The 12,841-nt window shown below is 39.3% G+C and overlaps 1 protein-coding gene across 1 annotated transcript; it reads right to left on the reverse strand.

Annotated features, from left to right (window-relative positions):
• Positions 1-7,514: 7,514 nt before the first annotated feature.
• LOC117961717 (cytosolic 5'-nucleotidase 1A-like) lies at positions 7,515-12,210 on the reverse strand. The gene is made up of 6 exons (XM_034900588.1): positions 11,958-12,210; positions 11,644-11,811; positions 10,581-10,710; positions 10,278-10,400; positions 9,165-9,346; positions 7,515-8,240 (listed from the first exon to the last, which is right to left on the reverse strand). The coding sequence occupies exons 1-6, from the start codon at positions 12,069-12,071 to the stop codon at positions 7,875-7,877; spliced, it is 1,083 nt and encodes a 360-aa protein (XP_034756479.1). The 5' UTR covers positions 12,072-12,210; the 3' UTR covers positions 7,515-7,874.
• Positions 12,211-12,841: the final 631 nt, after the last annotated feature.

Genomic DNA, 12,841 nt, shown 5'->3' on the forward strand with positions numbered 1-12,841 from the left:
CCAAAGACAGGGAATATAACAGTTTCTCTGCAGTTAATCTGCAGAAGCTTCAGGTTCGGGTTTAGTGAGAGGGATAGCACAATCGTAGCGAGCGTCTGAGCAGAACGTACTCTGAGGGTGCTGTTCTTAATTAGACTGTCTATTGATAGCAGAGCAGGCAACGCTTTTTCAGCTTTTTCCAGGTCAGTGGTTGTAAAAGAGCATTGATCCAACAGAGCACACGGCTGCTGACACACAGCCTAATGGACGGAGTTGTTTAGTAATGGATTACGGGAATCTTATTTTATCAATATCTCTCATTAACAGAACAGTGGTGCTGTACTGTGGGTTTGTAATGGACTTTCTGTTGTGTAATAATGGTTAGCTCGCTCTCTCCCCCCCTGTCTCCAGTATTTATGCTAAACTAAGAGCTTCCTGGCTCTAGCTACATACTTAAAGCAAAAACATACTTAATGCAAAAAAAAGATTTTCCCAAAATGTCCTTGATTTATGGAAATAAGGTATTAAATAAGATATTAATTAATATATATTCATGTTCTCATTGATAATTCCACAATCTAAAATCTCTTTCTATTTAAAACATACAATGTATGTTTTTTCATAAGCATGACTATTTTATTACTGAAAGATATTGATACAATCACCATAATCCCTTACTCAACCAGACTGCTAGGCTAATTACCTTCTGGCTGCAGCTCCATACTTGGTATGGATCTTCTCAATCTAACTCTCAATGAGAAAGTGAATAAGCTTATCTCCCAAAATGTCAAACTATTCTTTTAAACTACAGACATTGAATACATTTGTTTTAATTCAGTATCATATTGATATTTTCTTTCCTTTTTTAGTGTGCTAACCTAACTAGCCAGTTTGTGGGACTTCGGTATCTTCTCCTAATTCTTTTGTCTCTCTCTCTCTCTCTCTCTCTCTCTCTCTCTCTCTCTCTCTCTCTCTCTCTCTCTCTCTCTCTCTCTCTCTCTCTCTCTCTCTCTCTCTCTCTCTCTCTCTCTCTCTCTCTCTCTCTCTCTCTCTCTCTCTCTCTCTCTCTCTCTCTCATATCATTTCCTGATAGTCATGCAATCTGTATCGTGAAGACAGCTTTCACGTACTGAAGTGTGTATTCCTATGGGCATACCGTAGCTCAAATATACATCAATATTCAGGTGGTTGCATAATTGACAATACCTCTGCTAGTCTTTAAACAGGAGGAGTGAAAGAGAGTGGGATTGGCAAGTAAGGAAAACCAGTTTGACAAAAATGAAATGCCACATCCCACGCCAGGTCAGGTGGAGTCTCCTTAATGTAAGACCCTTATCAAAAGCATATGTTAAAAATGAATGCTTGTACACAATATGAACTGGACATTGAAGGCCCATGAGTCTTCTAGACTAAGCAACATTCAGCATTTCAACTTATGTGTAACAATGAACAATAGTATTTCCTGCATTATTCCACCACAAAAAAAACACCGGAAAGATGTATTAACCCTAATATATTTAACAAGCCATTATGATCTATTTAGATTTCTGAGCATAAGACCACAGTCTACCTACAGTCTCTCACTTGGACCAGACAGCGTTAATTTACTGTAAGCTATAGTGCATCTTGTCATGCATGAGCCAGACTGTTTCCATCCCCAGGGGTATTATTACTGCCGCATAGGTTTGAGCCATGACTGGGTGGCCTGCTGTACGCATGCGTTTCTCTAGACTTGAGCCACACACCATGACTGCTTTGGCCCAGCATGCTCACAGGACACCCAAGGGGCCACCCTGTCTGGTACCATGGAGGAGCACCAAGCCTTCAGCACATCTCTATATAATTTTCTCTCCACTCCCTCCTGTTTCCGCTCTTTCTTAATGCCCTCTCCATTGTGCTGCCATTTCTTACCATTTTCAGCCTTTCCAGACAGACCCAGGTCTCTTCTATGATGAATGTCTTTAATAATCTCTTTTCAATCTCAGGAGGAGGAGAGGGGTGGGAGCCAATTTAGAACTATCACCCTGACGGGAGAGACAGTCAGCCCATGGCTACCCAGAGGTAGTGGCGCTGAAATGTATTCCTGCTACAAGAGCAGAGGTGGAGATAATTGGTGATGCTTGCTTGTTCAGTGGTTGTGTTGAGATTTCCCTCACCAGCTAGTTGTGTCCCTGCCTGTCTGGGCTGAGCCTATGCAAGAGCCACAGTTTCTGCATCCTTCACTAAGCCTGCAGAGAAAACTTAATGCCACAGCTGATCCGCTCTGGCCATGAAGAAGTATGGCCGCTTAGCTGTTACTATGGCAGTGTGTTTTGTCTCTGCTCGGCCTGCCCTTCTCATCGGATCAGCTCTCTCACCTGTCGATAAAGATCATACTGAACACTGGACAGACAGGAGGTCAGTTTGATGTGCCTCAAAATGACCAAAGCCACTATAACTAAACTAAACTAAATGAATTACAGCAAAAAAAACTAGCACGGACCATACATTAAAGATGGCAGTGACAGAGATCCCCTCTTCACAGAGCAGATCAATCTAAAACACTGGAAGAAAAAGTAATTTTCTATTTCCACTCTGCACCATTTGTTGTTTTTACACTACACAACTGATACAATGTGCCAATGAATTAATAGCTTGAATGATCAGACTAGAAAGCCAGACCTTAAACTGAAAAGCAACATGCTGTCAGCAGGAACACTGCCTCTCTCTGCTGCTCGCTGTTTAAAGCAACACGCAAAGCAGCAATTGATTTCAGATTGTTGGAAGCATTTTCAGAGAATCACTTAACCTGTTTCCATCCTTAGGTCTGCATATTGGATATTCGGGTATGGAGCTTACTAACTCTGCCTCGTACCTTAGCCGAGCCTGTCAATAACAGCTAACAGGTACAAGGTGTGAAAAGCCAAGATGAGGAAACAGCGTCTTATCAGATGCAGCATCAGTAATTCATCTCATGCAGAGACACAGTCTTGTCAATGACCTGTGGGGTCGCTTTTAGAGAACCACACTGTGCAATCAAAAGAGAATGGGCTAAATTGAATAAAGGCCAGCTCATTCTGGAGGTGTAGAGAGGTTTCCTGGGATCCCTGCAGAACACACAGTAAAGTCTGCAATAACATCAGTCAGACAGCAATTACAGAAGTGGATAATGCTTACCATAAGGGTGATGAGGGTGATGAGGGTGATGTGTCTCTTTCAAAAAGGCTTCAAAACCAGTTTAATCTTTACAAAGCATCATCCAACAGCTCTGTGCTGGATAAAAGACTCGAGGAATCTCAACTTTACTGTAGATTTACATCCCTTTAATCTATGACTTTACTTCTTGTTGGATTGGAGTGGATGTACCCAAGATAATATTTCTATAAGGATGTGCTACTTGGGAGGGGGACCAACTGATCTCAATACATGTCATTATCATACCACAGTTTTCTGTCAACAGAGACTGTCAATATCACTGAGTGTGTGCTCCACCAACTCAGTCACACAACAAATGGTCACTGTAGCATCGTGCATCAGATTCACTGAGTTGTTTTCACACGAGTGTTGACTGATGACAGACTTTATGATTAAAAAGATGAAGAAGTAAGCGCCACCTACAGAAATCCCCAACTTAAACAACCAAAACTCAACAGAAAAAAGACATCATGGTAGTAGCTTCTCTGTGGTTTTTCGGAAGTGCAGTCCAGGTACACCTAGCTTTAATTAATGCAGTCTAACACAACAGCATGCTAAGATAGATAGCTAGATGGCTAGATAGCTAGATAGAATGATAGATGTAGACATGCAAATTCGTCTTGCAATACAACCTCCAACAATTACAACACAATAACCACCTAATGACAAAAAGCTAAAAACATGTAGGCACCATTTAAAACATAAATAATTAATTAATATGAGGGGGGGGGGGGGGGGGCAGTCTGCAAGAGTGGTCATAAATATCCTTAAATATAGGATGAAAGTTCATCCTGAGGGGAACATGTTTGCCTGCACCATATTTCATTGCAAATCATCCAATAGTTGACAACATATCATCCTGGACACAGTGTATATCTGTTGTATTTCAGTTGTAGAGACATTTCACTAAACCCAAAATGTTATGTGGCACTAAAAAGTGGTTGAGATATTTCAATATGGATGGAAGTGGTGGAAGAACAAACCAACAGAGCCATAGAGTCACACCACCAGCATGACTAAAAACAACCCGAGCCTGTCCTCCATGTAAACAATAGGCAATGCTTCTCTACATCCATGTGTAAAGCTACAGTTTATTGAAAACACATCAATTTACATTTAATAAATGTTCCCAAGATATGCATTATGCAGGTATCCAGACACCCACCAAGGTAATGTTGGCCCACATTCCTTTCACAAAACATCTACCTACAAGTTTCTGGCCGTCAACCAAAGAAACATATTTAGAGCAAATTGCTTGTCAAGAAGATAAATGCAGCAGCAGAGTATGAGAGTACTGTTTCCACACTTATGTTTCTGTAACTTTTCTTGTAGAGTCTGTCCTCACGCACGCACACGCGCACACACACACGCGCACACACACACACACAAAGGGTGCCAATTATAGTAACTGTATGATGAGGTTTGTCATACCGAGCCCCACGCTACCTTTGCCTCTAATCCTTTGTTATTAATTATATCTTCAACAAGCCTACACAGTTCTACTGGTGTCAGCACCGAGTATCCATGGCAACAGCCAGTTGGTCCCGGCTCTAAGGGATGCATACACACACTCTGCTGCCTGACAAAAACGTGCCTCGCTGAAAAGATACTCTACTGACAAGATGAATAACTCAACTGTAGAAAAACATAATGAAAATATAATAAAGCCTGCCCCTGCTTCTCTTCCTCATAGTCTCGAGGCAGGAAACAATATCCACTACTATTACTATAGTAACCAAATTGTTTAAAGTGCCTTTTGATTATAGATTGGGGGTTGGACCATGTGACGCATCTCAGAGACAAACAGCAGACTCTAATGTAAAGATGCTCCAATATAATTGGCTGATGCAGACATACACAAGTCCTGTTAAATTTTAAATAATTATAACAGTAGGTAAATATAGTTAAAAGTTGTAATTGCAATGAAAAGTGATCAAGTGCCTGTTGCTAAATCCAAACATTTCACAAATTCAAATGACACAAGTTAAAAAGAATGAAGAAGGCAAGGCATATATACCCAGAGTGCAGTGGTGGATTTTAACTTAAGTAGGCCTACTGTACTTAAATAAAACTTTGAGGTATTTTATCACTTCATATTTCTAATCCACCACATAAGAAAATATTGTACTTTTGACACACTTCATTTTTGATAGATTTTGATAGAGTTACTTTTAACGTTTCAAGGGGGTCCACGTAGACACTGCTTATGAGGTCACAAGCTAAACTATTAATTAATGACTTGACTGTATAGTAAAAGCTCATTATACGGTTTTCGGAGTAAAAATCTACTAAATGTCACTTCATGAATGTATTGAGTTAGAAAGAAGTGCACTTACCAGACCTCTGTTGCCCGCTCCTTATCTCTCCCGTTAATAAACAGTAAGGACGTCCATAACTTCTCCTAGCGGCTAGCGGCTCCGGGCACAATTATAATGCTACTAGCATAAAACCAAAACACCAGAATCTCTGAGCTGTTTGAGTTGCATTGTGGGCAATGTAGGCGAGTGGTTTTGACAAGGAAGCCAAATGTGGGGATTCTGCTGCATCAAATCCTTTTTAAACTGTTTTTCGTGAAATATTTTACGTTACATTGTCCACGCTTTTACTGTAATGGAGTATAAAATGGTACAGGCCTATTAGTAAATAATCTTTACTTATTTGAGTATACTCAGATATAGCAATAATGTAAAGATTTCCTTTAAAATATTGCTATTTCCGCTATAAGGCTATTTTAGCCCAAGAAGCATAAAGCTCAGATATTAATAATATCATATTTTCTGGAACCGCAGGATAGCTCATTAACTTCCAATTAGGCCTAATGTTAGTTCAGTGAATGCATAGTGATTTGCATTTTATTCTTGCTGTGCTTTGCAGTGATGTTTTGGGACCAGAAGAAATAGGCCGAGTGGGAGCTCAGTTATTAAAAAAGGAGGAAATATTGTCTATCTCAAAGCATTGTAACTGTGTAAAACGTAAAATTGACTTGTTTTTTGGCGGGGATTTCAGGTTTCGTGAAATGTTTTTTTAAACTTTACTTTGAATTCACTTTAAAGTCTAAAACGATCTTTCCATTCTTCTGTAGACTATATACTTTAGAAAACGTATAGCCTAATCAAAAATGGGGCTTCCTTGGGTGTTCCTTCTGTCTGGAAGATCCCAATCTACTGTAGTTAAACAGGAGCGCCCCCATGTGGCTTCTTTCATCTCGTACAAGAGGAGAGTCGATCAGCTGAAGTTGGACTCACACTGAGGAACACATTGAGGTTTATTGACAGCAGTGGTAGAATGTGACTAAGTACTGTTCTTAAGTACACATTTGAGGTACTTGTATTTTACTTCCATTCCACTTCCCACTCCACTGCATTTCAGAGAAACATATAGTACTTTACACCCCACTAGATTAATCTGACAGCTTTAGTTACCAGTTGATTTACAAATTAAGATTTTTGCACACAAAACACATGTAGTTAGTAAAAGATCTTAATACTTCTTTCACCACTGACTGACAGGACAGATCCACCCCAAGATAAGCTTCTGAAATTTGAGCTTTCAAATTCACTTTGCGAGGGAAGTCACTTTTCAAACAAGCAGTTTAAAGCATTGTAAGAAAATTTCCCTCTGAAATGTTAAGTTTCAAGTAGAATACTATTGACATCAAATACAGTATTTTGAAAATGTATTCAAGTACACGTACTTAATTACTTTCAACAACAAAAAATGAAGTAGACAAGCCACTTGGATTCCTCCACATTCTTTTACTCCTCTGCATTCACTTAAAAGCAAGATAGTAATCAGATTATAGAAAAGTGAATTGGTGCAAACATGTTGTGTCCCTAAAGTACAACAAATGCAAAACATTGCATGACCCAGTACTGAGAAACTTTACCACACATGATACAAAAATAAACAGACAAGTGTAACTGTAGAACTCCTTGACAGTATTTAGTTATGAAAACAATTACATATTTTTGCAACATGAAATACAAAAAATGCAATCTGTAAACATTTCTAGTATATGTAGTCAGTCCTATATAAAAGACTACAGTGTGATAGAAAAGTGTAGTTACAGTGTGCTGCCTGTCTGATACCCAGACACTTAAAGTGTAAACTTGCAGAACATAAGTATAAAAGTTGGAAGAGAAATGTAAAATTGTATACAGTTTGTGCATATCAACAACAAAAACAACAAAAATAACAGCATAACTGTTCCCTGTAAGCCATAGGCATTCAACCCATATCAATGTCCCTTTAAAACTAATTACTGATATCAATATTAATGTTTAAATTAAAAGTAAAGTAAGTTATTAAAAGTAAAAACATAAAACCACAGCATTTATCTTGGTTTTGGCTTGGTTCAAAAACCAAGCCAAAACCCAGATAAATTATTGTTTATCTTATAGAAGTGTAAAGATTATGACAAACTCAAATGTAAATAAGAAAATTAATCTCAAAACAGTTAAATGAAAACCGTTTCAAGTGAAATAGTTTAACCCTGAAAATACATTCCACAACTCAATACTCTAGCCTAAAGAAAAGTAACATATTTTATAAGAAAAATATTTTATAATATCCCCAAAAATAGGACCTTTTGTAGACCCATTACCAATTAATTTGCTAACTTTTCAAAAAAATTTGTTATTCTTTTAACAGATAATTTTCCAGAATTTCCATATACACAGGTGACAACGTGGTGCATATTTAATCCTGCAACCATTTGTAGGTTACTCCTTTTTTGCAGGCTGCTCGATGAGTTTCCCCTTGTGGTACTTCTGTCCGATTCCGTAGGGGACGTGTGCAGATATGGTGCCCATTTCATTGGCCCCCTGAATGTGGAACATCTGGTCGTCAAAGAAGATGTGCGGGTGGATCTTCTGCAGCAGGGGCCCTTTAGGAGCCCCGGCCAGGAAGAGAGCCTCGTCGATCTCCAGGCCCCAGCTGCGGAGAGTCTTCAGGACGCGAGCCCCAGAGCTGGCAGCGCTGCGGGCTGTCACCAGGTAGGTTCGGATGGGACAGTTCATGCGCTCGTTCTTGGCGTAGAATTTTCTCTGAAGCTTCCCCAGAGCCTCCAGGAAACACTTTAACGGACCCTGAAAGAGCCAAAGAACTGAGTTAATTAAAAAAATGTTTTTACAAAAAGGAACACAGGTAAATAGAGACAAGAGGAACACAGGTAAATAGAGACAAGAGAAACACAGGTACATAAAGACAAGAGGAACACAGGTAAATAGAGAGAAGAGAACATAATGCACAAACACACAAAGGGGATCACATGGACAAAATTGAAGTCACAGTTGATTTAAAACGTGTAGCCAGTAAAACAAGTTTTTCACCTCTGCAGTCATTTTCCAGAGCCTTGTAACACTATTCACATTAGACGAGGCCCCCTGGGGAATCTATTAGGACTTGATCAACTAAAGCGATTTGGATGGAAAACAATGATCTGCAGTGCTTTCCATTTATTTGGGGTTTATTCTTGTCAAGGTTGAAAAGCTAGCAAAACAGTAATTTAGCCATCGCACAATGACTACACTACTACGACCTCCTGAAACCCAGACCGAGGAACTTGTTTAACCCTTGTGTTGTCCTCCACGGTCAAGACTGAAAATCAGCTTTTAAAAACATTTTTATAAACATATTTGTTACTTTTGAAAAAAAAAATGTAATTGTACTTGCAAAGAGCGTTTTATGAAACCATCCATGTTATTTTTGGGCAATTTTCTTGAAAATGGGTCAAACGTGACCCAAGGAAAGAAGAGGGTTAAGAATGTAAAGGGCAGAGTGAAACACTAGATCTACTGTATATTATCACGATGTCAGTAAGAGGATAAAAAAATCAACATGATTTAATAAGAATGTTTCTGTAGCTGTGTCTAGAGAGGAAGGATCCACACTAGATAACACACCCTTAAAAAACATAAAGCTCAATATAAGGCTATTTTATAAACAGCCTTTTCCGGACATACAGTCTGCACACAGTGATGTTAAAGTAAACAGACACAAGCACCCGTTACCTGAGCGAGAGGTTTGTCCTCAAACTCCTTCTCGTGCTCAAAGAACGTGTCCAGGCCGTGTTGCTTCACGATTATCTCTGACTCGTCCGAGAAGAGAACGGCGTCGCCATCAAACGCCACTCTCAGCTGAGTTTCGCTCAAAGTCGCCGTTTGTGTCATAAACATTGTGGCTGCAGCAATGCCTGAAAGAGGGAGGGGCTGGTTACAAATATGTTTTTTGGAATGTGCATCCATCGCTATGTCTAATGGAGAAAATGTGATACCTCCCAGCAGCAGGCTTCTTTGACTTCCTATTTTATTAACAATGTTCTAACAGCCATGCTAGGTTTGATTATCGATACCTCTGTGTTTCAATGAAGACATTCACATGTTATATCTACACAGTTCAGCCAACGCAGTTCCACGGCTACCACAACATTCAAAAAATAAAAATTCTGAAAGATTTCTGATTTTCTACCCAAAAGATACTGCTTTGTCTGGGAATCAGTTATAGATGTAACACTCAAGTCTTCACATCACTGACACACTATATATCTTTAAGAGGGATTTTGTAAAGATTTTTTTTGTATGGAAATAGAATCTAACGTATGCCTCCTTCTGTGATTACAGGTTCACCGTTCATGTTTTTATAAAGGTTAAAAGAAAAAACACATTTCCATCACAATTTCTCTAAGCCAAAAGCGATGTCTACAAATACCTTGTTTTAAACAACCAACAGGCAAAAACACGAAGATACAAAATGTACAGATAAAAAGCAGTAAATTGTCAAAACTGTGAAGCTAGAAGCTGCAAATGTTTAGCAATTTTACTTGATGAGCGACTGCAATTAAACATATTCTGTTAAACACACATCACATTTGAATGTTAATGTTGTTTCATATCTGTTTGTTTTGTGTGTATTTAGACGACAGGGAGCCGTAAATCACACGCTGTCTTCAACCAGCTCTGTCTTCCAGCACAGCGTGGGGCCGAGGTTTGCCTTAACAGTGTGGATGAGTCACACACAAGTCATCGTGCAAGTGTGTAAATATCAGATACACCTTGAGGCTGCTGAAAGTAATATTAGGAAAGTTCTAGAAATCAGGGTTATAACCCAACAGCAACATCACTTACCTTCCTCTATGGCCTCTGTGACTTTCTCTGAGTCCTTGGAAAGGTAAAGGTTTGTCAGGTAGGCCTTCAGGTAGCCTATAGGACTTTTCCCTCCGGTCATACAGAATCGCTCTATAGTCAAATCTGAAAATACAAAAGCAAGTTGGAGATGTGTGGAGAAAGAAGTCCCACTCTATTTTACACGACAACACCTCTTCTTCATTTCTAGTATGTAATGAGACTCAGTGGTGCTCTTGATTATTCCTGTCGCTGCAGCGGGTGAGCCGCCGTGCTAAACAATTAGCAACGTCTGCTTTAGCGTACCGTAGTGATTAATGCTGTTTATGAGGCGAACTCCAACCTGGGCATGGTTGTTAGTCATTAAGACGATGTCAAACAGCTCCTCGCTGTCTGGGTACAGCTTCCTCAGTCGAGAGTTGACATTCATCAGCGCCTGTGTTAAGAGGACGGGAAGCTTTACATCAGAAGCCAGGATGTTACATCACAGCGTTCAACACAAGGTTACAACACAAACGTTACAACAACGCACCCGAGATTTCTTTTAGTTAAAGAGAACATCAAGGCATTAAAACAACAGTGAAACAAAGAAATGTGTTTTATTAAAGTCTTTGCATGGACATGCATTAGACAGATGACTAAAGCCAGACTATTAAACTGGCCAGGCTGACAAATGGTACGATGTTAACTTATCACAGATATATTGGTATAGGTGTATACGTCTGCTATATAAGTAACTAGATATTAGAGAACAGATATGCTGAGGATATGTTTAAGGTAGTTTCTGATGCCTTGAGACAATTTGTCCACACAGAGCATTGATAAGTTTATTTTTCATGCGTACAATATGTTGTTATCTTTTACATATCTCAAATTCAACAGCACCACAAATTAAAGCTATTCAAATGGCCATGAAGTTAATCAACACGTCTTCAAAACAGTTTAAATAATAATAGTCTGGATCAGTTTGTCTTTAAATGAGGAATTTAATAAGTCAGTGAGAAAGCTACATTATATCAGAGTTGGATGATATCTGACATTAAAAAGAATTAATAAACAGATCATTAGGATGTGTGAAAATAAGGTGAGCAAAATAGTCTCTTTTTGAAATACACTTCATGATTGTACTGGATCTGATGGTGCCAAAACTCAAACACTTGCCTTAACATGACTTTTTGAGGTTTGGCTTGAGGTTTAACAACACAAAAAACTAGGAATGTGTGTGTATGTGCAGTCCTGACACCACTGACACCCCCGTAGGTTTATACAAAGCAAGTTTTTCCTGTCAGCATTGAGCTTTAGCAATACATTTCAGGCACCACCACACCCTGCAGACACAGATGGTGACACAACCGGGACTCAGGCCTACCTTGACGAAGGGGAAAGCAACTCCTGGCTTTAGAGGATCGTCTTCATGCTCCACCTGATAAGCCGCGTACTTCTCTAATCCTTCGTCCTCATAGATTTTCCTTTCTTCCGCCATGTCAAAAAGGGTGCGAGACGAGACGGCGATGGTGACAGCATACTGGGGTTTGGGCTGTTAAGTTGATGGAAAACATGAAATATGCGTCATGCTACGCTTGTCTAGCACTTATGAAAGCACAAATTGTTAGCAAGAACGTATGTGAAGCTAAAACACACGCTTAACGTTATGGCAACATAACTTCTCGGGGAAATACTTACAGGTCTCGGTTTGTTTGATTTGAGGTTGTCAAAAAACGCTTTCGTAGCAGCCCAGTCTTTTTCCGCTGCGCTGTCTTCAGTTGGAGCTGAATTGTTTGGTTTGACTTCACACATTTTAATAACGTTGTAACTTACGTCGTAAGTCGGTAATAAGCTCCAAGTGAATGCAAGGCAGATGAAGCTTGTAACCAAACTTGCGGAAATGTATTTGTTTTACGCCAGTGGGCATGTCCCTAAGCAGTGACGTAGGCAGGGCTTGGCTTCACTCGAACTTGGCTGGTGGCCGTAGACTGTACAGTGAAGCAAAGTTAGAGTGAAGTCGGGTCTACAGTCTAGGTCTACAGTTTAGAGTAGACCATATACTGTATCTTTATTAAAAATGCAGTCTATGCTGGTGACCATAGACTGTAGACCATAGACTGTACAGGTCATAGACTGAAGACCATAGACATGTAGGCCATAGACTGTAAGACCCATGTAGGCCATTGACTGTAGACCATAGCCTGTAGGCTATCTTTATTAACTGTCTATGCTGGCGACAAATCCATTGGCAACATTCTTGTATCACTCCCTAAAAAAAGTCTTAATGCTACAGCATACTACTATATTTTAGACAATACTGTGCTTCCCTTATTTTCGTGATTAAAAAAACGTGATTTCATCATTGTAAGAAGACAAAATATATAGGAATACATACTCTGTTGTGTCTCCCATCCTAACTACTGAAATAAGTAATAATAATTAAGTGATTTTAAGGCACATATTCACATAATACATACCCCGCTACTTTTTACTCTACACATTTATGTAACAGATACTGTACTGTTTTTAAGAGTTTACATAAAAAAATGTAAGCCTAGTGTAAGGTTGTTTGTCACTTTTCA

Source organism: Etheostoma cragini, chromosome 18 (assembly GCF_013103735.1).
Source record: "Etheostoma cragini isolate CJK2018 chromosome 18, CSU_Ecrag_1.0, whole genome shotgun sequence".
Classification (NCBI taxonomy): Eukaryota; Metazoa; Chordata; class Actinopteri; order Perciformes; family Percidae; genus Etheostoma; species Etheostoma cragini.

Coding starts and splice junctions, on each gene's coding strand:
- LOC117961717 (XM_034900588.1), bottom strand. CDS start 12,071: ATGTGTGAAGTCAAACCAAACAATTCAGCTCCAACTGAAGACAGCGCA. Junction 9,347..10,277: donor CACAGAGGCCATAGAGGAAG/GTAAGTGATGTT, acceptor TCCCTCTTTCAG/GCATTGCTGCAGCCACAATG. Junction 8,241..9,164: donor AGGACAAACCTCTCGCTCAG/GTAACGGGTGCT, acceptor TGGCTCTTTCAG/GGTCCGTTAAAGTGTTTCCT.